Genomic DNA, 26970 nt, shown 5'->3' with positions numbered 1-26970 from the left:
CCTTTACTTCATGCAACTGTTAATCTGGTATTCGTGTAAAAGTTAGAAGCCTAAACAAAAAGTAAAAAATTGTTAGATATGCTTATTTGAATATATTTGAATTTTGATTTGATTTCTTTTCATAGTGAAATGAAAATATGGCATTATTTACCAGGGGAAAATAATCTTGCGTCATTTGCTCCTAGATTCCATACTCCTCTTAAAATAAATTGATTTTGCGTTTTATATGAAATATTTAAAGGCCTTTTTAATATCAACATGCTTTTTTTTAACCGATTTCAGAGCATAGCGTTGTAAATTACGCTTAGTTTTTATAAGAAAGATCCCTCCTAAAAGTTTAGTTAACCCGTGGGAACTGAAACATATGCGGGCGGGCGACAGCACACCCAGACCGATCCAAATAGCCCCCGGAGACAATCATTGCTTAGCCTAAAAGTCCCCCGGCGCCATGCAATTTCAATAACAGTACATAGTTTATTTTTAAACAGACACTGAATATAGATGAAAAGGCTGGAGGCAATTCTTTTATTTTTTTTATTTATTTTTTTTTTCACCTTTGTTTATGCGCTCTTTTAATTCATGACGTTTCATATTATTCTTATATAGAATTTTTTATTCTTTCTTACACAACAAAATTAATGATAAATTACCCACGTTATAATATGAATTATCTACATTATCTGGAAATTCTATTGTATTTGGTATGAAATGTCTAACTAAAATCATACAATGTAATAAACACATCCGTGTCTATGAATTGATATCCTTCAAAGGCTGTGACATATAGTGGACAGACATTGGCACCTCTGCACGAGCTCGCTGTAGTGTGACAGTGGTCATTGACTGGGTTGTAAATACTGAACACCATCTGACTGTATCGGCCTAGATAATTTCTGCCTTTTGTTAACGTTTAATACATAATTGCTTTACTCCTAGATCTAATCAACTCTTGAGCGGTTGTTTTTTTTTATTTTTTATTTATTTATTTTTTTTTTGTAGTAGTAGTAGCCTATGTGATTGGACTAACTGATCTGTTATGAGGTGTACGATTTTAAAAAATACCATCATGCAAAAACGACAAGTGTTCACCGATATGCGTGAGACGAATGAGACAATATGCCTATTTAAATAAGTTCTTTATCCATTAAAACTTACACCAACACATACCAGTTTTCCTCAGAAGGCACCACAATAATTCCCAAGTTCAAAGTCGGAAATTTGCTGCTTCACATTAAACAAACCTCTTCCTACACAGCATATACATTCTTTGTAAATGCCGCGCACGCCCCCCCACACACACTGGCAGACAAGCAATCACTTTCGTGTGTTAAAAGATCACGTGGTGAACTTTAAACGTCTCCTGGCCTCATCGACAGCACTGACTGTCGTCCCCATTGGTCCCGAAGGCAAATAGTTAATGTAAATATGCTGGCGCTAAGTGGGAGTGCCTCGCCATTAGTTTAGCTGTCACTTGAACGCTGTCGAATGTCTTCAGTGGTTGTGTCGTTGAGGTCCGCACTAGCATGTGGTCACCCTCCGCGCGCACCTCAACACTAGTCGCGGGAGAGCCGAGTAGAATGCAGGTCCACCCGCTCTAATAGACCTGATAGCAAAACCCGAAACAAACACTCGTGGACATTTCATATCAGATCGACGGGAATCCAAGGCGTCTGGTAACCTGAACGCGCGGATAGAAAGCGTTTATCCAAAGCACTCAACGGTCTCCAATTCTCGTTTTTCATCAACATATAAAAGGCACTTCGCGTTCTTCCATAAAAAAGGTGAGATTTGTCTCTTTGAAATGTAAATGATTGTTTCTTGTAATTGTTCAGAGACAGACGAAGCAGTCGCGAAGAACTGCGTAGTTAAATAACCAAACGCTTGTCCAAAAGCGTCTTTAATATAGCATGATATCGCATTGTTTTGAACGTAAGACATACGTAGCTTTTCATAAATAAATTCTTATTTAACTTATTTGTGCAGATTGTGGTCAATATGAGAAAAATGCGCAATTCCGTTCTAGAATTCTGAAAAGTTGGAAAACATGGAATATAGAAAAGGGGGTTATGATGAAAATATGTAGGCTATTTTAATTATTAAATTATTAATGATTTATTTATTTTTTTATTAATATAGGCTATCAAAGACGTAAATCCCATCCATAATTGGCTAACTACAACTAATAATAATTCGAGGCAAAAGGGACGTCGAAGTCAAAACCGATTACAAGGTTATCTCGGTATGTGTACAAAAATATTTAGGCAGATAACTTGAATAATTGAAACCTGGTGTAGCAACAATTAGTGGCGCATAATGGCATAAAGTGGTTTGAATTTTCAGTGTTAGCTACTTCTTGATATTAGCCTATAATTAGATTATTATTATTATTATTATTATTATTATTATTATTGTGTTTTTCGTTCTCAATAAAAAATGCTGTTAGCCTACTTAAGACAATCATTTTCGTCGATTTACAATAGTGTCCTTAAAATATTCTTTGTAACCTTCTTTGCAGATTTCCAGGAATGGAATCTATCCCAAATCAGCTGCCGGCTGGAAGAGACGCCAGCTGTTCGCCGAACTCTAAACAGGACCTGCAGTCTTACACTGGCCCAACACTGAAGCCGAACCAAGTCAGTGAGACTTCTTTATACGGAATACCAATCGTTTCACTAGTGATAGACGGTCAGGAGAGACTTTGCCTAGCCCAAATATCCAACACTCTTTTGAAGAACTACAGCTATAACGAAATCCACAACCGACGTGTGGCCCTGGGCATCACCTGTGTGCAGTGCACTCCGGTCCAGTTGGAAATTCTCAGGCGCGCGGGGGCAATGCCCATTTCCTCGAGACGCTGCGGAATGATTACGAAGCGAGAGGCCGAGAGACTCTGCAAGTCGTTCATCGGCGCGCACAGCCCCCCGAAATTACCAGAAAATTTCGCTTTTGATGTGTCACATGAATGCGCGTGGGGCAGCCGGGGCAATTTCATCCCAGCAAGGTACAATAGCTCAAGAGCGAAATGCATTAAATGTTCCTTCTGCAACATGTATTTCTCTCCAAATAAGTTCATATTTCACTCTCATCGCACGCCGGAGTCCAAATACACACAACCCGACGCTGCGAACTTCAACTCGTGGAGGAGACACTTAAAACTGAGCGATAAAAACTCACCGGATGACGTGGCCCATGCTTGGGAAGACGTAAAAGCCATGTTTAACGGTGGCAGCCGCAAGAGGACGCTGCCAGTCGGCAGGTCTGGTAGTTCATCCCCGCTTCGTACACAAGGACCAGGAGGTCAGCACCAGGGGGAACCATCTGAGGTGCCCCACAAAACTCTCCGTTGTGAGGATGACAGGAGGGCCGTAACCATGCCGAGTAGCATCCGCAGTTACCCCGTCATTCCAGTGCCCAGCAAAAGTTTTGGGATGTTACAGAAAATCCCACCACCACTCTTTCCACATCCATATGGTTTTCCAGCGTTTGGATTGTGCCAAAAGAAAGATGACGGTGTGGTGATGGGAGAGCCCAACAAAACAAACCTGTCAGGTGTGTTCTGGCCGAGCGCTAAGGACAGTGCATATCCCTCCTTTCCCATGTTTTGGCCCACAACAGGCAGCCTGGCCATGCCAACATACCACCATGCCCAACCTAAGCCTCCATCTGACGTGTTATGCATCAGACATAGTGATCTAGACGTGTCTGAACAAAGTGACCGAAGCACGAGCACTCCCAAAGACAGTCTGCTTGATAACGAACGCTGCTCCAGCACTCAGTCTGCCCGGAATGAAGAGGATAAATCTGGAGACGAGAGTAGGTCAACAGAAGGGATGCCAGCTACTGCGAGAAAAATAAGCTACATATCAGCATTCAGGCCAGTTGTTAAAGATGTTGAGAGCATCGCAAAACTATATGGCAACAGGGGTCCATATTCTGCTTCCCGATCTGGCTATCTGTCACCAGATTTCTTGAGTGAAAGTTCTAGTTATAGGTCAGTTTCTCCTGATGTTGACAGCGTAGACGATCCGGATGTGGATGTGGAGTCACATAAGGTACACGAAGATGACGAATGTCTGCAGCTGTCTGTAGATGACCGACGGAGTCCCGCCGGGTCGACTGTAGCGCAGAGTGAGGAGGTTAAAGTCCAAGAGCAAGAAAACAGCCAAATACACACCATGAGTGATCTACATACGGTTAATTCAAGTGAAACGCGGCAGTCAGACTTGGAGAGCCACGGCCAGTCGTTTGAGAGCAATAAACACACGACGCGCTTTGAAGTGAGTACACTGCCACGCATAATTCCCCTTTTGATATCCTCAAATATTGCCAGTTATAGCCTAAAAATTCTGCTTACAGAAAAGGGAAATGTAATTATGACTCCTGTTCTATTATAACAGTCTTAACCTAATACTAAGTAAATATTTTAGATTTTTTTTATTATTATTATTATTTTAAAAATACAAATAAAAATAAAAACCAGCATTAATTTCAAACTAATTTTGATTCTGCTAATTACTATTCATTTATTGCAACTATTAAATGTTGGGAATGTACCCAGATTGTGGAGATAATTGTCGCGTTGCTTTTAACATTTGCTAATTAATTCAGCGAAATTGTTGTGAGTAATAATCTTAATTCTTTGAAGACGTAGCCTAATTTGATTTTAATAGCGGATATTCCACACCTGGATGTAATAATCACATTCAAATATACCCACTATAGCCTCGAGAGGGTTTCTATATATTTAAGCTGTAAAATTAGAAATAATTGCAAATAATTGTCTACTTGAATTTACAGGTGTATGCGCGTGAAAGAGACGAGCACGTGCATCAAATGAGCACCTCTTATTTTGGATCAACGACCACTTACCAACGCGACCCAATGGAGACGAATGGTAGACTTATTTTCATTCATGTGTATTTTCCTTACTTTTTTATTTTATAGACATATATATATATATATATATATATATATATATATATATATATATATATATATATATATATATAGTGTATTCTTAACCATTTATTTGCCTATAGTTAAAGACGTTCATGAAGAAGAGCCTTCGTCGACAGTGGAGGAGATGGAACCCAAAGCTCATCAGGACCAAGCGAACGTCCCTGAGGATCGCCTGAACGAACACAATGATGGTACGTCCCGTTTACTCCATATTGCCAGAAATTCTAAATTAATCTGTAGATTTTCTTCATTCTGTATTTGTTATGTGTGCAGATGAGGAAGCAATGCGAAAAAACGCCGGCAGCAGGATATCCTTGATTGAAAGAGACATAGGGAACATGGCCAAAGGTATTCTTTTATTAAAAATTTTTAATTCACTAAAAATGTAACAATCTCAACTTGGAAAATCGCTTTTTTATTTTCTGTGAAACGATTATTGTTGTTGTTAATTACAACCAGCAGAGAAAAATATGGCAGATCCTCTATTTCATTTAAATTGAACAAGATTGCCGATTAACATGGGGTGTGTGCAGTAATATCTGATTTACAAGCTTGATTATAGAGCTCAGTTGAAAATCTAAAATGCGTAGTCCATAGGCCTATGCTATTAAAAATCACATAATAAAATAAAACAATTATATTTTTTAAGTTGTACATCTATATGCTGCAAGAGTGGGCATTACCACTTGTCCAAAATACAGAATACAAAATACATATAGGCTACACAAATACAGAAAAGAAAATGGTTACAACACAGATGTGCATTGATTTGTTGTATTATTTATGGAACCTATGGCTTCCATGACAGAGCATAGAGTTTACTAAAGGAAGGCATAACCATTTTGCTTATTGTGGCAAAGGAGAGATTTCTGTAATTCAAAGTCATTATTGAACAATTTAATAATCCTCCTGTTTATTTATTTCAACAGAGGAATTGCAGAAACAACTTGTGGAACAAGTTGAGCTTAGAAAAAAATTGGAGCGTGAGTTCCAGAATCTAAAAGGTAGGGTGTTTATATTTGTATTCTTGTAATATAGTTATATTCTAAAAAGAATTTGGACATTTTAAAAACGTACACATTGCCTTGCAAAAATATCAGAGCATTAACCCATTCTCTGATTTTGCTGAGGTCATTTACATTAAAGTTAATTCAAATAGAACCTTTTATTTTTTACCAAAGCAACTTGGAGTGTAGTCTAAGTCAACCTAAATGGTCCTGAATGGAAATGTACTTCTCTGTGATATTTTTATTCATATGAACTGGAAGTTGATTTTGTAAAATTGTGTCATGTTCTAAAATATTCTAAACAAACATAAAAAAGGTTTAATATGTTTTTGAATATATTTTGTATTCAGAATTGAATATATTCTGTATTCAGAATTCTGTATTCGGAATGCATTACAATTTACTTTTACCTGAATATTTCTTTTCTTGTAAGAGATGCCATAAAGAGTCCAACAATCATTTTTGGTTTCAAAGCTCAGTAGTTGAGAATAGAGTTGAGGTTCACCAGTCAACCATAACAAGAGCTCTGATGCATATGAAGTCCAGAGTTTGCTAAAATTCACGACAGTGTGGAAAGATTTTTATCAATTGAGACAGAACTGTTTAGCCAAAATTATGTGTTATGTGAAACACAAGTGTAACACTTCCCACACCTCTTAGAAAAATGTATGTATTATAACAAAACCAAAATACTGAAGCTTAGGGAAAAGTTTAGCAAGTCAAATTAACATGGGTGTGATTGAAAAAAAGGGTTCTTTTTTCATACAGTGCTTTACCACATGACTGCAAAGTTGGCTGTGCACAATATTAAAACACAGGGAACTGAATACTGCAAGCAACATAGTTTATTTCTACTAAGAATATTTTATAAAATAAAACAGTGTCACATTTAAATAATTCTAAACTTTGAACTTAAATGTATGGTTAATAAATCACTAAAATTAGAGAATTTGTTATGAGTATGAATATTTTAATATACTGTATAATTAAATTGTATGTTGTAAACAGTTATGTTTTATATATATATATATATATATATATATATATATATATATATATATATATATATATATATATACAGTATATAGCGATAAACATATTATTTCTGAGTTAGATTTCCTTAATATAAGATGCACAAAGTAAATGTACAAATATACATGAAACTTGCTCTTTATAGCTGGAAAAGTCCTTAGACTAGTGACACTCATTTCTAATATTGTATTTACTTCACGTATTCTTCTTAGACAGTTTTCAAGACCAAATGAAAAGGGAGCTCTCATACAGGGAGGAAATGGTGCAGCAACTCCAGATTGTTCGAGGTAAGCGTTCAGCGTCCTACTATCTATCAGAACTGATCACATCCTTTTAAAACTTCTGTAGTCCTTACTGGAAAAAAAACAAAACAAGTTCAAAATAGATTTTGTTCTTTTTATGTGCCATTTACCTTTAGGTGCATACCAATACATTTTTTCTGCTGCATAAGAGAGTTGCATATACAGAGTATTGGTTTAGTTTGTCAGCTTCTGAAGTGTATGCACTTGGATGCCACAAGAGCCCATTCGCAAAACTGAACCAGTTTCGAAATGTGTAGAGGAGAAGGGAAATATTAGCCTTTCACACCTGAGATATCCTTTGTCTCTCCTGCTCAGACACTTTGTGCAGCGAGTTGGACCATGAGAGAAAGACTCGTTATGCTATTCAGCAGAAGTTAAAAGGTAATTGATTCTGGCAAAGGCAAGGAAAATGTCAGCGTTTTAGGGGACCTAAATGACTAAAAACATTTAACTGGGAAGTGTGGAGAGCCTTCTGCACAGCAGTGTGACAGTATTCAGAAGTGCAACCTTAAATATTTTTGATAAGCCATAAAAGCTATATTTTTGGTCTATTTATATTAGGTTTATACCATAAGTCCGTGAGTAGAGCCAGAATTAAGCCATAATATAGTGTGTTATTCAGTGTGCTATGGTACAATTTTGACTAAACATAAATTAATCTCCCCCCCCCCCACACACACACACACCAACGCAAATATTCATATAGCTTTTGTTTTAAACTATCAATCCACTTTTTTCCCAGAAGCTCACGACGCTTTACACCATTTCTCGTGTAAGATGCTGACACCTCGTCACTGCACTGGGACGTGCACCTTCAAGCCTCCTCTTTTACCACCTTGATGGATACCAATTCAAGATAAATGTGTTCTTTAGAAATACTGTTGTCAAATAAATCTTACTTTTTTTCTGTCAACACTGTCAACCTTTAGCCCTGAAATAAGCAAGTGTGTACTGTAGTATTTTAGCTCTTACACTGTAATGAAGTCATTTTCATTTGCAAAAGAGTGTTTTCAGACTCACTGTATGTACTGTATAATTTATATAAAGTTCTAGAAAATTGCGTTATTAAAAAAAAAAAAAAAAAAAGACTTTCCACTAAAAAATATTATCATCAGCTAGAAATCACTGGTATTAAGTGGCTATGTGCAATGCATATATTTATTATGTATCCTGTGATACCTTTTTTGTTAGTGATATGTTAGGACATTTTGTTTAAATTAGATGCTACTATAATTTATGTTTTTGTATTATTTTATTTATTCCATGTCCATGTTGGTTGTTTATTCTCACCTGCAACTTTGTATAATATTGATGTAAAGCACTTTAAATTGGCAGCCCTAATTACTCAAATGTGGATTAAATGATCTGGTTTGAGAGTCTGTCTTTATTTTGTCTGCTTCTATAACAATGAACGATCAGTAGCGGTTCTAGCTTGTATGACGCCCTGGGCGAGGTATGGCGCCGTCCCCTCGTGCCTTGTGCCACCCCCCAACAAGATGCCCCCATGGGCAACTGCCCATGTCGCCCATGCCTAAATCCGCCACTGTGAATGACATTTGCTTCTGTGTAATTCACAGCTGCAATATTCCCCATGGAGAGGATGCAGCCAGTGAAGTATTGGGTGTTCTTGTGGTTGTTTCATTGTACAGCAGATGAGTGAGCTACTTTTAAGTGTTTACTGTTGTCAAAAAACAATGTCACCTGGATAGCAGGATCTTAGTTTGAATATTCATGCACATATTTAAATAAATATGACTTTTTTTTTTTTTTTTTTGCATTGTATCATTATGACAGTTTTGATTTGATCATTACAGATATCAAAGAGGTTTGGTAAATGTACTCTGTAATTGAGAGGATTGCAAGTGATTGCAACCACAAGCTGAATCATCTATAAATGCTCCTCTGAGTTTACTACAAGTTTATTACTTATTATACATATTGAAGGGGTGGTTTTATGATGCCCACCCTTTTATTGTGTCTTACCCTTTTAATTTTATTGTGTATTACCTCCATATTGATGAGTTGAATAAATGTACTAACAAATGTCATTATTTTATAATCAATAGTTAAACGGTCTTCTTAATTAAGTGCATTTATTGGTGTCATGATTTAAATCATTTATTAGTTTTACAATTTAGTATGTATTTATTATTTGAGAGGTGACGGACGGTCTGGCCCATGTCAAGAAGGTGTCTACAGTGTTTAATTATTTAGCCTGGCTTCCATAAAGTAGAAAGGCACATAGGTTGTACTTAATTTATTGATCTTTATATGGTCAAATTAATCACGAATGAAAGAGAGAGTTTTTAGTTTGTATTCTATTCTATTCTATTCTTTTTTTCTTCTTTTTTTTTTTTTTTGGCCTATATGCGAGTGTGTGTCTCTGTATCTCCTCTACATAAAGGTCAACTATGCCACCAAGTGTCCACCAACATATATACATAACTCTTTTAGATGTTACAGTTCCATTAGTTGTCTTATGTTAGATGATGGCAGTAGTCACAAGTTAAAGTTTATATCAACATGAGTTTGCTCTGTTGTGCGTTGTTCTATCTCCATGTTTTGTTTCAGCTGGTTGAAGCCTGTGTTCTATCTAGGTTCTGACAACACTAAACTTTGAAGAGGAGAGGATACTACTCATTTGTTCTCGCTTATCTTCTTTTTTTTTTAATTATCAGAGAATGTTTATAGCTCTGGATACATGTGAATATATTTTAGTTAGTGGGAGCCTCTTAACCAGTCAACTTCACAGAACAGGTACTTCATGGACATCACAAGAGAAGACCGCAACTCAGTTCTCTTAAAAACGAGTTATGGCGATAATAATGAATGTTTTCTTTTATTGCTGACTTCTGCCATTGGAAGTGTTGAGGACAGTCTTCTTCAGTAAACTTCTTCTTCTATTTCAACTGATTGCACCTCCTGGTCTTCATTGTCCATACTGGTCTACTGGACCAAGCTGTCTTTTCCAATAAAATATATATAACAATCTTCATTGGCTCATCATTTAGATTCAATGCAATTATTCTACACAAATAAGCATAATTATTTGCTTATACCGAAGGTTTATCATACATATGCTCCTCATAATCTAAAAAAAAAAAAGAAGACTGAATGAATAAATATATTACTCATCTATATGAATCTGCTAACGACTTCACAAAAGCAGTTACAATAAAATAATTCAGTCACAATAAATGGTGTGAGTCTGCCATCTAGTGGAAACACTTTTCATAGTACGCCAGAGAAATAGGCTAAAAACACGGTATAAAATTGTTTTCGGGACTATTCTTAATGTCTCGAAGTAGCATTCAAAACGATGATGTTATTACACCAAATAAGCGAATCCGAATATATCTAAAATCAAATTCTGTTTACCTTACATATCCACACTGAAACATTATTTTGCCTAAGCATGCTCCACTTATGCGTGTGTGTGTGTATGTGTGTATGTGTGTGTGTGTGTGTGTGTGTGTGTGTGTGAGTGAGAGAGAGAGAGAGAGAGAGAGAGAGAGAGAGAGAGAGAGAGAAAGAGAGTGTATGTATGGGGGGGTTCTGTGAGAGTTAGGTTTAGGGGCAGGGTTAGGGGTAGGGGATAGAATATAAAGTTTGTACAGTATAAAAACCATTATGTCTATGGAGAGTCCACATAAAACATGAAAACCCAACAAGTGTGTGCGTAATCGCGTCTTTCGCTCGTTCTGAACTAGTGTGAGCGACTTTGAACGTTTGAACGCACGTCCTGGTCACGTGCCAAGACTCAGATCACGCCTGCGCCAGAGAAACAAGATGGCGGAGAGTGCGGAATTGAAGGTAAAGTATTGCCCGTAAATTACTTTTAAATACAACCTTTATACAAGCTCTTTTCGCTAGTGCTTGCCGTCCGGCACGGTCCCGTGATTGCCTTTAGACGGGCCGACGTGCCGTATTTGATTCAAAAGCGCCTTATTAACAGTTTTGAGCCCGATTGGAGGAACAGTGTTATTGTTGTGATTGAGCCAGCTAGCTGCCAGCTAACCCGCACAGCTGTCTGCTCGTGGGAAATTATCACTCCTGCAGCTGAGCTGAGATATTAATCCCGTTAATTCCTCTCGTAACGTATAAATTGGGTTTTTAAATTTACCTTAGACCTTCTGAGCAGTCAGTCTTAGTTGTGAGGTAGCAGGTGGGTGGTGCGTAGGCTGCTAACAGGCTAGAGATTCAGTGCTTTGACAGTAAGTACTATCGTTAACCTGCTACAGTTATGAAAACAGTTCAGTGGTGTGTCTCATAGCCTAGAGTGTTGCCCACTCATTAAGTATGTTTTATATAGTAAAGTATTTTGACATCATAGGCGCGAACTGAACATTCGAGTCGAGTGTATGATGCTCAAAAATGCTGTATGTGAATGCATACCACTAAGTTTTACACACAACCATCGGTCTGGACATGTTTCTTGTAGTTTTTCTGTGAATTAAGCAAAGATAATGTCAATTTCAAGGTGTTTTCAGTTTGTTGTTAAGATGTCTGGTCATTAGACTGCCATCGAGAAGCTGAAGTGATAAGACAATCCCATTATTAACTGAAACCGTTAGTTATAAAAAGGACGTGTTTAGATAAACACATGTTGCTGTGAGTTATTTGTTTAGCTGAGCTGTTTACATGGGTGATGTCTTGGGAAAGGTCTGAGGTTTGAAGATGTGCTGCTTGATCCTGCGGTGAGACAAGACGTAAAGATACCTTATTATGGTTCTGTTGTTGTGTATTTTGGAGCCAAAATACTGAATGATGTGTATATGTTCCAATACCACACCTATGTATTCTTGTTTGAAACCACAACAAAGATTGCTAGTGATAATAAACTGCCTTTATTTAACTGTTCGCAAAGAATTTCACCATGGTATCAGGTGTCTTTAGCAGGATTTGTTTATCTAGGCTATATGTGATTTTGATGTTATACTATTGTGTTGCTATGCATCTGCAGGTTTTATTGTAGAGTAAAGATTATACTGTCTTCAATTCTGTAATTTAAACAGGTTATAGATTGTGTATGTAGTAGAGGTGCAATTTAGTTTAGTTTTTTAATTTTAAAGGAATATTCTGGGACCAGTACAAGTTAAGCTCAATCAACCGTATTTGTGGCATAAAGTTGATTACCACACACACACACACACAAAAAGCACAAATTGAGGTTACATTGAGGCACTTACAATGGAAGAGAATGAGGCCAATTTTTGGAGAGTTTAAAGCAGAAATTTTAAACATAATTTTATAAAAACACATTAATTCTTCTGTTAAAACTTGTGTATTATTTGAGCTGTAAAGTTGTTTTAATCGTCGTTTACAATGTTACAACTTCATGGCAACATACTTATTAGAATTTAGATATGGCTAACTCTTGGTTTGTACTTAACGTTAACATGCATATTGTTTATGTCTTGTGGCTATACTTCTAAAACAGTAAGTAACAGCGCAAGTAACAGAGACTATTAAAATGAATGGGAGAAATTGGAACACCCAGCGGTCAATGGATGTAGAAAGGAAGTCCTGCCTTACAAGTAAAAGAGCCAATCACCTTTTAGAGAGACATCGCCTGTCAATTAACTCAAGTTTGTGTGCATTAGCTTTACAAGCCGGGAATTTTTTTATTTTTTTTTTTTTTTTTATTAGCGTAATCTGAGGAAAAGAAGCGCAATTAATGATTCCAGTGATGTCAGATTTTATTGATGATCTGAAATATGTTCTTTGATCATACTCTTGACCAACCGTTTTGGAGATTTCGGTGTTTCCACATTCAAGTAATAAGAGCTGCACTGTTATGACTGGAAACAGCCTCCCGAAAGCGTTCCAGAAATGGCCGCCAGTGGACTGACTTGCTTGAAAGACTTTGGTAACAGTGAGTTTTTCTTTTTTTTTTCTTTTTCTTTTTTTTTTTTTTTTTTAATAGGTGAAGGATGTAATTGCTACGCTGCACTAAGTATGTTTTCAAACAACCTTTGCCAACATCCCTTCGACTCATCACTAGAGGTAGACCGATAAATCGTAGCATTTTGGAACTATCGGTAATCGGCAAAAATCTATGCCCATGGTTGTATCTTGTAATTATACTTTTGTATTCCTCTGTGTTCCTCTGTGGCCGGCGTTGGAGATTTCTACAGTTAGAACGATTTGGTTCTGCAGTATAACGGCGATCTCTAGAGGTGAAAGAAAAACAATCTTCATTGACAAAATTCATCCACATTATTTTCCTCACTTTAATAAATATTTTGTTATTCCTTATTAAAATTCAGTGAAATATATCTATATACACAAAACCCTTCATCTGGTGAACATATAGGCTATAAGAAGCTTAATTTGGTAAATACTTAAATATAGAGCATTGTAACCGAGTCAAGTCTTTGTCATTTCAAAATAATAGTCACCAGTGTATTTCGGGCTTGTTTATATTTAAAAGTCCTGCAATATACATACCAAATCTTATTTTTTCTACTTATATTTTGTATTTGGTTAAACAATGCACAGATGCAGTGATTTATATTTATTTTGGACGCTTTTAGCCTCAATGTCTGTGCCTGTCATATTAAGGAAAGAATAAGAATAGGGGTGGGCGATATGACCAAAATCTTATGTCACGATATGAGTAATTTAATACGTTTTCTGGAAAATCAATAAAAATTGGTTTATACATAAAATAACCATATTGTAATGCCTATTTTAGGAACTCCTGTCAGAATCAACTTTATCAAAATGCTAAATATATCAGTATGCCACATTTCAGTTTAAAATGTTGTTGACTATAATTATTATTATTATTATAAACTTTTTACCAGAAACTTAAGATCTTCTCAAAGTAATGTGACAAAGAAAATAAAACATAATTAAAAAAAAAAAAAAAAACAATCCAACAAAAATAAACACTTATTGAAGAAAATAAATATAAAATAAATATCACTTCTTGCAAAATAATCTTTTGGCTTTCATAATATTCTTTTGCATGCTTCATTTTGAGATGTTTAAACAGATTGCTTGTATTCTGAGTGATTATCGTCATGTGAACCACAGATGTCGCACCTGTTTTAATAACAAGCTCCTCTTAATTGTTTGGGAGTCGTCCCATTCTGTGTAGATTCGTTCCCCATTTCGGGTTTTCTTGTGTCGGAACAGCAAGAATAGGCCTGTGCATAGCCCATAAGTGTTTTTTTTTTTTTTCTTTTTTCTTTTTTTTTTCTTCTTCTTTATTTTCTTTGAATGCTTTATTTGGGCATTACAATGTGTATTGTGATATCAAATTGGAGAAAGAAAAAAAAAAGAGTAATTTTTCTTGGTTAAATCTTCTGTTATTATGTTATCTTGAATATAGCTAAATTGTATTAAAATGATAGAGTAAGATGTGCATTTTAGAAGTGTAGGCAATAGAGGAAGGATCATTTCCTGTTTTGTTTTTTTCTGCCATTTAAAGTGCTTAACAGCAAGCCACAATTGTGTCAGACTACAAACGTGCTGCATGGGAAAAAGAGAAATAAACATTTGCTACCAAAAGGCAAATATACAATAATAGACTGTAACAGCCAGTGTCAACAATACAGGCTATATACAGTATACTATCAGAACAATAATACTATCAGAACGTTAACTTCAGGTAGCTTTAAAGGTCAGGTAGAAAGTTTGTTTTACCCAATTACCAGATGACATCCTTTTAGAGAGGTGCTTCCTCAATGTTTAGACTGTCTCTTTATCACAAGTGAGTCGAGACATATGATAATCATGCTCATTGAAACTAAACAAACCAAATCAGTAACCACATGCGATTCAAGAAGTTGCATAAATGGTGGTGTTAAGTACTCCTTTGCTGTGCATGGTAGAATATTTAGACCCTTGGGCAGGAAGTGCAACATTTGAAGTAGATGCAAGTTCTCAGTAGCAGTGAAAATTTAACTCGAGTGTAGTGCTGCACCTAACGATTATTTTTTTATTGATTAATCTAACGATTCTTTTTCCGATTATTCTAAAGATTTTTTATAATTATTATTTGATTAATATAACAATTAATTAACCCAAAATAAATATAAAAAAATTGTCTCATTAATATTTCAATATTTTATTAAATCATCTTCTCTTAAACACAAACAAATGTGCAAGAAACAAAGTGTGCACTGCAGGGCATTATTCTGCAACAAAAAACAGTGTTACTATGAATGCAAACTTTAATGCAGTGAAAAAGACACTCTATTAGCATAACATAAATATATAAATAAATAAAAATGTCCTATTGAATGTCCATGTACTAAAATAAAATATTTGATGCCATGATTGTACCTTCATTTACTATTATTTGAATGGCCATTGAAAATGAAGCAATGTTATAACAATTTTACCTGGTCGCAAAATGTAGTCCGTTAATTTACCTGATGAACTTTCACCTTTTGCTGACCCTTTATGCTTCACAGAGCTAATGTGTGCTTCTAAATCACTTGCACCTTTATTAGCAACTGACACATAAGTGCCAGCATTACATGTCGTACATTCTGCTTCCCACAAATCTCAACCTGGACGAAAGCATGGGAATTTTCTGTGCAAATCTTCTGTAAATTTGCACTTTCGTTTGAGCATTGTTTCCACTCAGCTGTCATTTGCTGCTACTGTCAAGCAACTGTTTGATGCCGAACACAACAGGGCTTCGCGCATTCGCGGAGAGATTGACAGGCAGGAATTTGGCCAATAGCTGCTGCAAGCCTCTTATAATTGACTAATTGGTGTGCGAGAAGGCGGGACTTACAAAGAGGGGTTAAAGCAATGCAAATATGCATGCACACACAATGAAGTATTAGATCAGATGCACATCATAATGCAACTAAAGCCGAATCCCGGACATTTTCGCAAATTTAGAAATCCCGGCCGGACGCTTTTTTAAGGTCCGAAAAAGAGGACATGTCCGGGAAAAAGAGGACGTATGGTCACCCTATGTTAGCAGCAGTGCAGAAATTACTTTTAACATGGGGATGATGAAGAAACATTTAGAAAATCAATTTAAAGTGACTACTACTAACAGAAACACATGTTGTAATACTAATATGTCATGCTTGGGTGAGGACAAAAAGTAAACAGGACTTAACGGTGCTGCCTTGCTGCCGTCTTGACAAAGTGCTCTGGGATGCTTTCGCTTCAAGTGTTCGTTCATGGCGGTTGTACTGCTGTGATAAGCCATTTCCAATTTGCATAGCTTACACAGCACCACATTGTTGGGTTTCTGGCTAAAATACTCCCATGCTTTTTTTTTAGCTGCAGCTTGTTCTTCGGGGGAATCCATACTTAAGCCGGGTGCTGCCATTTTAATTACTCCATTGCGACGTGCCGACGCATGTTATGCAAATCGACGTATTTCTGTAATCGATGACATCGATTATGTCGATGAATCGTCCCAGCCCTAATCGAGAGTCTTTGCAAGGAGATCAGACCATAGAACAGAGCCTGCTTATGTCCTTCTTTGAAGATTTTTGATGTAGTGCTGTGGAATTTTCTGAATTTTTTTTTCTTTTGAAGTCAACATTAAAAATATAATGGACTCTCTTTACTCTCTTAACACACGTTCCTGGTCTTATTGTGAACGATTCTTTGGTGCATGCCTTATCTTTAATCAAAATGTAATAACTTGCTACACTTCTGAAACTATGTTTCTTCTGCAGAAGTCACCATTTTTTAACCCCTCCCCTCCAACCACCTGTCACACAGAAAATACACTTTTCACAAACTAATCAATTCCTGATAGATAAAATCAAGTCAAGTTCTGGTTGAATATCCTGTTTCACTATTATTAAAATGGATTGTGAATAGGGATGTCGCGATTATATGGTTTCACTATTAACGCGCTTAAAAATGCCACGGTTAATAAAGGCTGCACATTTTGAGGAAAAAATTTTTGTGATTTATTTTTTTTAAATATACTGATTTTGTGTACTTGCATGCACAGGAAAAGTTTTCACGAAAAATTTTCATCTGATTCACAACCGTGTACTCGCATGAATTTGTGTTTACCCTCCTTCTGATGTTAATGAATCCACATTATTCTAAATGGAGCACGTTCACAAAGGTAGTCATTTGCATAAAACACTCCCAAACCATCCCAATATAGGGGCTTTTGGCACCACTGCACCTCTAAAGTTACAAATGTGTAGAGAAAGATGCTGCCAAAGCTAAAGGCCAAAAAAACATCACATTATAAAACAGCGCAGTACAGCATTACAATTTAGATGGATTTTATAAAACAGTATGTACCACTGTGGATAAACTGAAGGCATGCTTGGAACGCTGCTTGTGCAGGAGCATTTGTTTGTGCCTCATTGTTCAGTTAAGGCTGTGCGCGTTATCCATAAGTCAGTGCTCGACATGGGAAGAATTCAGTGGCACCTTTGTCTTATCGTTTCGTGAACAGTACACCGTAAATGCATTTTATAAGAGTTAGAATTGCTGCTGGAGTACTGTGACACAAATTGCGCACTTCGAACACTGCCATAAGGTAATGGAGCTTCTCATGCCATAACGAGCTAAAACCATCTGACAAACTTTTCAGGGCTGTATACTGCAGGAGCATTCCACCAGCTGCATCATCCAATGGTTTAGATCACATCGTTTGCGCACTCTATCACTGAGTGCGTACAGGCAGAACTAGAAACCAGCTCGAGCAATAGCGCACATATGCACATAATTTTTGTAACTTTGAAATAAGACCATATAATAAGACTATTTTATATATTCATGTGTGTGTGTGTGTATTTATTTATTTATATATATATATATATATATATATATATTGTTACACATACAGTTGTACACAAAATATTACACAAAAACCAAGAAATTTTGGTTCCGGCCAACGTGTCTGGGAATGATATAGTTTTTTGGAAACAATCTGGTTATTTAATTTAAAATACTGTACTGAACTACACACCCATTGACTTAAAACGTCTTGTTGCAAGTAAAACATGCAGTAACAGGTACACAACACTTTCCTTATGTAAATTAGATTTCATGACATTTATAATAGTTATGATAGTTATAAATGCAGCTCCCGCATTAGGGCTGCATGATAATGGTTAAATGATAATCACGATTATTTTGCTTAAAATTTTAATCACAATTATTAATCACGATTATTCTGCCCTTTGAAGTTTTATTATTTATTTATTTTTATTGCAGGGCTGCACAATTTGGACTGTTGGATTGAAAAAATACTGTTGCCACAGCTTTGATATTTTGTACTTAAATAAAAAATAAAATTACATTAAACAGCAGCTCTCATGTTGAACAAGGTGTTAAAACTACAAACAAATAAATTATTCTTTTTGACCAAAATTAAGTCATGTTTTGCCCATGCTTTAATTACAATTTAAGGGTTTTCACACTTAATATCTCTTAAAAATTATTTACTTTATTATTATTATTATTATTATTATTATTGCAATAAACAGTAATAATATATTTCTGTAATAATTTAGCAGGGGGCAATGCTAAACTGTCTCAAGCCTTTACTTTGGTGTAAAAAAAAAAAAAAAAAAAACTGAATGAAGTGTGTGTTATTTCTGTTGACAACAGTTTTGGCAGGCTCTGGTGCTCCATCCAAACCTTATCCTTATCTCCTCATCGACCCACAAAACCCTGGTACCATGGGTTTACTTTAGATTTTTTAGACACTTGTTATGGCCAAACATACCTGAAATTACACAAATGTGCAATGAGGTAAATCTGGAACGCTTTTTAGCGTGTTGAACACACGTTAGCAACGCGCACGAACCGAACCAAACTCCGAGCACAGTTGCCAGTGTATAATGAGAGCACGAGATGGAATTCATGGCTATTGCGCACAGAACCGCTCTAAAACCGCTGTAACACCGCACTGCTACCAAAGTTTATTCAGCTGACTTGCTGCGTAATCAGTTAATGGCTGAACAGACAGAGTTGTTGAATGACTGGTCTCAGAATAGTTTGAAAGGCACCAGATTTTCATCCTACCTCCCCATAGTCTCCGAAGGCAGCATGTTTCAGCTTTCTAATGCGAGCCTTGTATCAATCAAAGCGAGAAATGAAACATACACGTAAACGTATGCAGCTCCATATGTCAGTGCATGGGAAAGGACCTATATGTAGGGGTATATCAGAGAGTGTAAAGAATTGGATATATTTAGGCTTGTGTGTTTACAGCATTTTTGAAAGTGCCAAGAGCACTTTTCCCATGTGGTTTTATTAGTGTCATTAAGAGTCTCCATTCTCCGCGGAGCATTACCTGCCGTGAGAGCGCATCCGCTACACGGTTGAGGACGCCCAAGAGGTGAGTGGCTCGCAGGGACTTCAACGTCTGCTGACTCCAAAGGAGGCTCTCAGGCAGGCCAGCACCGACTGACCACGCTCATTCGTAAGGCGTGCCATCATGGTGACCGAGTCCAAATCCATACCGAGAAAAGAGATGCTCTGCGCAGGGGAGAGCTTGCTCTTTTCCCAGTTGACCTGAAGCCCCAGTCGGTCGAGGTGCCGAAGCACAAGGTCCCTGTGTGCACAATAGATCTCGCGAGTGAGCTAGGATCAGCCAGTCGTAGAGATAATTGAGGATGCAAATGCCCTTTTCCCTTAGCAGGGCCAGGGCCGCCTCTGCGACTTTGGTTAAGACGCGAGGGGACAGGGACATACCAAAAGTGAGGACCTTGTACTGTTATGCTTGTCCCTCGAAGGCAAACTGAAGAAAGGGTCTGTGTCGTGGAAGGATCGATACGTGAAAGTACGCGTCCTTCAGGTCGATGGCCGCAAACCAATCCCAATATCGTTCAGACGTTAGAACATTTTGAACAGAAGCCTGTGTAAAGCTCTGTTCAAGGCACGCAGATCCAGGATTGGGTGCAACCCCCCCCCCCGGGCATGATAAAATAAGGGCTGTAAATGCCCTTGTGCAACTCTGCTAAGGGGACGGGTTCTATCGGCATCCTGGCCTCGCACCGCGGTGGAGAGGACGCCACTGAACCTGGGCGGTCGTCTGGCAAACTGGATCGTGTAGCCGAGCCGGATCGTCCTGATGAGCCATCGTAACGGGCTGGAAAGCGCTAACCAGGCTTCCAGCCTCTGCGCTAACGGCACCAGGGGGACGATAAGATTTATCACACCCGGGTTGGGTGGTTCGCAGCCAGGTAGAGCAGACTCCCCACTGGGAAGATCGTCCAGGGGAGGCGTGCTGCCCCTCGAGCCCCCAACGGTGGCTGGTGGCTGGGGTGAGCGAGCGGCCCAAAGAACCACCATATTTACCTGTTTGATGGCTTTCCTTCGACGGAAAACAAAGGAACGCAAGATACTCATGTCCCACTCATTGACCAGAAAGACTTCCAGTGCCTGGCCGTCGCAAGCATTGGAGAATGACCCAGGGAATGAGGAAACTGCTCTTTTACTAACAAACTGGGTGCCGGGCCCAGAAGGCACCTGGTGATGTTGTGAGGGTACTCATCTCGTACTGGCCCAGGGGTGGGAGTGGAGCCCGTACGCTTACCTGGGTCAGGCCAGTCAGAGTCAGCAATCTCGTCCCTGGGTCGCCTGTCACAGGGCCGCTTTGAAGCCCTTCCGGGGTTCCTAGCGGCCAGCTGACGGGCAGGTGGTGCCACCTTCCTGCAGGAGGATCTTCTTCTCAGAGGCCGGCGTGCAGGAGGACTTCGGAGGCCAGTAGGTGGCTGAGTTGCACCACGGCAGGATGTTTAATGGCCTCCGTCTTTTTCTTCACCGTCCAGAACTGATGGGTGAAGTCCTTGACAGTGTTGCCAAAGAGCTCCCCTTGGGAGACGGGCGCATTGAGAAAGTGGACCTTCTTGGCGTCACGCATCTCCGCAAGGTTTAGCCACAGGTGTCCCTCTTGGACCATCAAAGTGGACATCGTCCGACCCAGGGCATGCGCTGTAATTTTGTCACTCGTAGAGCAAGGTCGGTCATGGTGTGCAGTTCCTGCATGAGCCCTGGGTCGGTTCTACCCTCGTGCAGATCTTTAAGCGCCTTGGCCTGGTGAAGTTACAGGCTGGTCATGGCTTGGAGGGCGGAGGCGGCCTGACCCATGGCATTGAAAGCTTTAGCCACTAATGACGAAGACAACTTGCACGCCTGGGAAGGGAGCCTTGGTCGGTTCTTCCAGGTGGCTGCGCCCTGCGGGCACAGGTACACCGCCACGGTGTGCTCGACCTGGGGAAGCTCGACATATCCCTTGGCTGCCCCGCCGTCGAGGGTAGTTAATGTGGTCGAGCTCACGATGTGTGTACGGGCGGAGAAAGGTGCCTTCCACAACTTCGCGAGTTCCTCGTGCACTTCTGGGTAGAAAGGCACCGGCCCTGAGCTGCCCTCTGAGCCCAGAAACCAATCATCCAGCCGCGAACGCGCAGGGCGGAGGGTTCCACTCAAGCCCGATGTTCGCAGCCACCCGGGCAAGCACGGCTGCCAACTCGGCTCAGTTTACACCTGTGAGCGCCCAGGGGAAGCACAACACTCGACCGTGCAAGTGTGACCACTGATATGCGTTGTAAAATCCAGCAGCGATAGCAAGGTGACGGGACAAACACACACATGCGCTTGGCTCCGAAGAACAAGTCTGAATGAGTGGTGCACGCCATCTTTTATACCCGGATGTTCGGGGCGGAGAGTGGCATGCAAATTCCACTCGCCAATTTTCATTGGTCTTTTCTGAATATAGTAAGGGTGATTGGGGCTCTCGAGAGTGAACCCCTAGTGTCACTACATCAACACAACATCGAGTGAGTGACAGACAGGGAACTATTGATTTTGAATGATGCTGCATCCACACCATTAGGTGTCACTGTAAGTCCAAGATGAGTGTACCTTTAAAGCGCTATGGAGCAATTCAACCAAGTAAAATGGCTAAACAGCCCAGACATTTTGACCAGCGCCGACAAGAGAAAGAGAAAACACCTGCCCTGCCCCGGCATCAGTGACAAGACTTTTCACATCTATACATCAACATCTTACTAACATTTATCACAATAAACTGTAACATAATTTTTCGATACAACAGTGGAAGTTGTAGCCAAGAAAAAACACGGATAGCACATACTCTCCTGTTGTGGGTATTTTGGATTGAAAGACTTGCTTGACTGTTGTAAAGATGACTAACTGTTTCTGTTGTGTTAACCTCATTCCACAAGGCAGTGAGCTGTCATCAAACGATTGATGGTCACATGTATGTTACTTTACTTTTTATATTTTTTTTCCCTGTATTATTTTTTTCAGCAACTGAAGTAGTACCTTATTTTGTTGTGGATGTCTCAGTGTGGATACTGGATTTGCACTTTTCAGAGAGCTCAATAAAATATTCAAATTATATTTTGGTTGCATTTGTGAGATAATATAATTTATTGTGTAAGATAGGCATCCAATATCGCAATATCGATCGCAGGCCTCTGAATCTAATCGAAATCGTATCATGGCAGACTTTATGGAATCTGCAAACATTAGATCGCTGGCTAAGAGAATCTATATAAGATCGTATCGTGATGAAACTCATGATTTACACCCCTAATATTTACAGTAAAATGCACTGAGTAATGTTATATCCTATCACATCTAGGGCTGGATACCCATGTGAATCGCAATGATTTGCTGACTATATAAAATTCAACAATATTGTGAATATCACAATGCTTTCAATGAGCCTTTTATTTGTCCATTAAGTGTCATAGAGTGCATCAGTATACTAATTTCACGATCCTTCAGGGCTGTGAATCAAAACAATATCAAAATGGTGATATGATCATATGTGATTATTTAACTGCCAAAGGCTGCGATTAAAGACAGATAAACATGGGCTGTGCACTTCAGAATGAACCGGTGACGCGCTGTTCTATGCACACGTGGCGGGGCAGTTAAGCACAGCCTGTTCAAGCATTCATGCAATTCCAAACATTAGTAACTGCTATAAAGTTATTATACAAATCTACAAACGCGGAACTGTAAAGGAGAGTTTGACAGCGGTTCACAAGATGTGAAACTCATAACTGTCAAACAAACATTGCCCTTTCCGTTTCATAATAAAAGCTCCTGGTGAAGGTGAAATAAACACGACTGCACTGACTTCAAAATAAAACCCCAGTTTAGGGTTAAGGAAATAGGACAGAAATATATTAATTTATCTTTAAAAAGTCTTTTCCTGAAAATAATAATAATTCAGTATTATATTATAATAATAAACTTGACTGGGTTCCAGAGTAATAATTTAGTAGTATGCAATATTCATCTGGTTTCCAAAAAATAAGTCGTTTTTGCACATCTTATTCATTCACAAAGAAAAATGTTTTAGTAAAAATATATGAAGGTAAATAAGATTTTTATTAAGCTTCCATATGATTGTATGTTAAATATAAGTATAAACATGCAAATCAATGAAAATTATTACATTTGAATCCTCCTTGTGTTAATTTAGTGAAAAACTGAGGGAAACATGCCTTCATCATTTTTAAGTAGATTTTTATTTAATGGCTACAATGGCTGTTTAGATGAAATTATGGTTTCTCTGATTAAAACAAAAAACAAACACTTATGCTATTTCAGAGCAAAACCATAATTATCAAGATATATATAGAATACCATAAATTTTCTGAGAAAAATCTAGATATAATTTCTGAAGCTATACTGCCCAGCCCTAATCACAACTAAAATTAACACAATAGAGATCCACTAAAGAATCCATTCCACATTCCAGATCCAATTACAATGTGGGGAAAAAAATGTGCCAGTAGAACTGGCTTCATGTTCACTGAAGACTCACTGGAATTACTGGAATTTTGCCTCTGCATTATTCTGTAGAATAGTTAAAAATAAAGGTTTTCTCAATAGGCTACATATTTCTATGGTATTCTACTCTGTCTACTCTAGTTTATAATGAACTGTGCAGTTACAGAAAAAGTGGTTCTGGTGTACCCCTAATAATAACATAAAGAATTTGTTTACTTATTCCAAACAAAGTCTAAATTAAAATAATAATTTTCGGTTTTCTTTTCAGTAATTCCCGAAGTTTTGGTTTCAGCCAGGAATTTGCATTTGCATCACTAGAAATAACTGACGCTATCCTCTATCTCTTATGCAAAAACTCCTTAATGGGTGCTTTTGAGTACTGACATTTTTGAATGTATAATGTATAATTAAGGAAAGTAATTTACGAACTAAAATCACAATCGCAATATATATCCAAAAATTGCGATATGATTCATTTTGTTCATGTTGCACCGCCCTACTGATTATTTAAACCCTCCACTTTCAAAGGAAGATTTTTATCCAATTACTTTCAGCAAAGATGCATTTTTGTTGTTGTTGTTTATTGTGTTCAGAATTCTGTGGAATGGCTTTAATCACATTAAACAAACCAAAAAGTAGTTCTTTCTTAAGGTGGTTTTACACGGGACCCGGTGGGCAGCAGTCTTTGCTTGCGATCTTGCTGCCTCTTGTGTGTACAGGCATTTTCCATTTACAAGAGAGGCGGTGCACAGCACGCCAGTGCAAGCACACTGATGCCCCCTACAGTTTCAGTTCAAACAATGCTAGCGAGCGATAAGATGCTGTGTCTCTGAGGCGATTACTGTAAATATTGTATTCCGTGTCTGAGGTGAGTTATGCATTTTCTTTAACAAGTAGTTAAAGAAATTGACTTTGTTATATCATCTTTTTATTGGCAAATTTGTATACATTCAAAAAATACCTTAAATAACATATAAATAACAATAATCATGTAAAGTGCTACATTTCACTTTGTGTTATAAAGTTCAGGAAAATCTGCCACAGCAATTACTATGTTCTCCTCCATGATGTTTTTGACTATGGTAAAGCTACATGCCATTTGATTGGTTGTGAAAAAAATCCCCTCTGATTGGTCAATGACAAGCGACAGCCTCGGAGTGATAAAATATTTTAATCTTGCGGTGTGCGCCGCAAGCAGTCATGCACAACAAAGCGGCAGGATTCTCGTGAGCGAGCTTGGAAAGTGGCGCCGCTTTGACTGCCACCTGCCGTCTATCTCTCATTAAATATGAATAGGGTGCGTGCAGTGACCATGTAAAACCGCCTTTATTGATAGTTGAAAGCATAATTAAATTAGCTAAAAATATTTAGCCTAATAACCAAAAACACTAGGGATTTGCAGTAGTTTGTAAGACTTGGAAAGATGGTTGCTAGGGATGGGCACATGTAATCAAGCACTCTTCTGCACCAGCTACTTGAGTATTAAAAGCACTACTCAAATATCACATTCAGTTTCTTTTACAAATTTTCCTGCTTTGAGCACCACTGAATTACACTGTTTGCCCTCTGAATCTCTCACCAAATCTCGCAGTTACAATTGAGTCCACTAAGGGGGCGCTGTGGATGTGTGTGTTGTTGAGGTGTTGGACGAGAGAGAAGAACATACGATGGCTAATGGCTCGTGCTATAGTCAGTTTTTACAGGCATAAAAAGCCACCAGACAGTCTTGTGCTTCAGGAGAGATGTCAGTGAATGAGAAATATGAGTCAGTGTATGGAGGTGAACAAGAACGATTCGTTCACTTCAAATATTTGTTAAAAAAGACCAATTCATTCAAGAACTAAACATCAATACTGCAAGCAGTGTAGAAAGCATGCGACTAGGGATAGCAAGCGTTACATTGCGTCAAGAATATTAATGAACCATGTGAAATTGATAAATGAAAACAAAGCATTAAAAAATGTTATAAAATAAAAAATAAACGGAAAATATCAGACTTCCTTTGAAAAGGTCCCCACACATATCTAGGGATCAGGATGTCATAGAGACTTGGGGATAGTCTATTTTGACTTGGGCCAGTGAGCAACCATCTTGCAACCATTTAGTAATGCCCCTGCAACCCCCTAAAGCAACACCTATAGCAGCGCCCTAGTAATCACCCAAAACACCCTGACATAAATACAAATATAGAGAATTCATGAGAGATCCAGTATAGAGAAATATGGAGAATCCGACGGCATTTTGACCAAATACAATATTAAGATCATATTTTCACTGTATTCAACTCAATTTAAATGTGTCAAAAAGGACCTGAGCTTCGAGGGATAAAAATTAACAAGATGATAACTGAATGCCATTTGCTGATGTGGTCATGTGACAACAATGATGCATACTACTTTTTGAGACATTTACTATTAAATAATGCCTTTCATGTGCTTTTGAAAGTGCTTTTGAAAGTGTGGGAATACTTGTAATATTTTAATACTACTACAACATTGAGTATTACATTTTACTATACAAAAGTAATATATTTCTGTGGCATCTTTTCAATATCACCCATCTAGTTAAATGGAGATTTTGTTTTGGCGGATGTTTTTGACGGCTTCCCTGGAAAAACAGTTCGCTATATGGGCTAATGTGCTTATTTAATCGCAAATGTCTATGATTTAATCATATTAATATATGATCTGCATTTGCTACGCACTTCACAGTGAATAAAGTGATCTGCTCTTTGTCATAAATACACATACACAGAGCGCACATGATGTTAATGATGCGTTTTGTGTATAAGCAGTGCCTTCTCTTATTCACTTACTGTTGAAGCGCCCAGCTTATGCAGTCTGTGCAGATGTCTCAGCCTTTTGTGGTTTAATCACACTAGGACAAATCATGATTTAAATGTTATTAATTGTACATTTATACATTAATTTAAT

The 26970-nt window shown here is 38.1% G+C and overlaps 2 protein-coding genes across 7 annotated transcripts in view; both read left to right on the top strand.

Annotated features, from left to right (window-relative positions):
• Positions 1-1553: 1553 nt before the first annotated feature.
• Positions 1554-10265, top strand: LOC127455994 (SKI family transcriptional corepressor 1 homolog-B). 6 transcript variants are annotated; one of them, XR_007899772.1, is made up of 9 exons: positions 1554-1781; positions 2516-4277; positions 4798-4894; positions 5040-5150; positions 5233-5307; positions 5889-5963; positions 7215-7285; positions 7616-7681; positions 8046-8119. XR_007899772.1 is itself a non-coding variant. In XM_051724249.1 (9 exons), the coding sequence occupies exons 2-9, from the start codon at positions 2526-2528 to the stop codon at positions 8138-8140; spliced, it is 2346 nt and encodes a 781-aa protein (XP_051580209.1). In that variant the 5' UTR covers positions 1554-1781; positions 2516-2525; the 3' UTR covers positions 8141-10265. The 6 variants fall into 6 exon arrangements, 4 of the variants coding, with proteins under 4 accessions (XP_051580209.1, XP_051580208.1, XP_051580211.1 ...); XM_051724249.1 differs by having other exon boundaries at positions 7211-7285; positions 8046-10265; XM_051724248.1 differs by having other exon boundaries at positions 7211-7285; positions 8043-10265.
• Positions 10266-11077: 812 nt separating this feature from the next.
• The window catches only part of LOC127455997 (E3 SUMO-protein ligase PIAS1-like), a 37518-nt gene continuing 21625 nt past the window's right edge, over positions 11078-26970 (top strand). The window contains exon 1 of the mRNA XM_051724258.1: positions 11078-11113. Coding sequence (XP_051580218.1) covers positions 11090-11113 — 24 coding nt within the window. The 5' untranslated portion in view covers positions 11078-11089. The remainder of the gene's footprint in view (positions 11114-26970) is intronic.

This window comes from Myxocyprinus asiaticus, chromosome 18 (genome assembly GCF_019703515.2).
Source record: "Myxocyprinus asiaticus isolate MX2 ecotype Aquarium Trade chromosome 18, UBuf_Myxa_2, whole genome shotgun sequence".
Taxonomy (NCBI): domain Eukaryota; kingdom Metazoa; phylum Chordata; class Actinopteri; order Cypriniformes; family Catostomidae; genus Myxocyprinus; species Myxocyprinus asiaticus.
This window is presented reverse-complemented; position numbering and strand designations above follow the sequence as displayed.

Bases quoted from the DNA above. Each gene is read 5' to 3' on its own strand.
- LOC127455994 (XM_051724248.1), top strand. From the start codon at position 2,526: ATGGAATCTATCCCAAATCAGCTGCCGGCTGGAAGAGACGCCAGCTGT. The intron at 4,278-4,797 runs GTGAGTACACTG...TTGAATTTACAG, and splicing joins AACACACGACGCGCTTTGAA to GTGTATGCGCGTGAAAGAGA. The intron at 7,286-7,615 runs GTAAGCGTTCAG...TCTCCTGCTCAG, and splicing joins GCAACTCCAGATTGTTCGAG to ACACTTTGTGCAGCGAGTTG.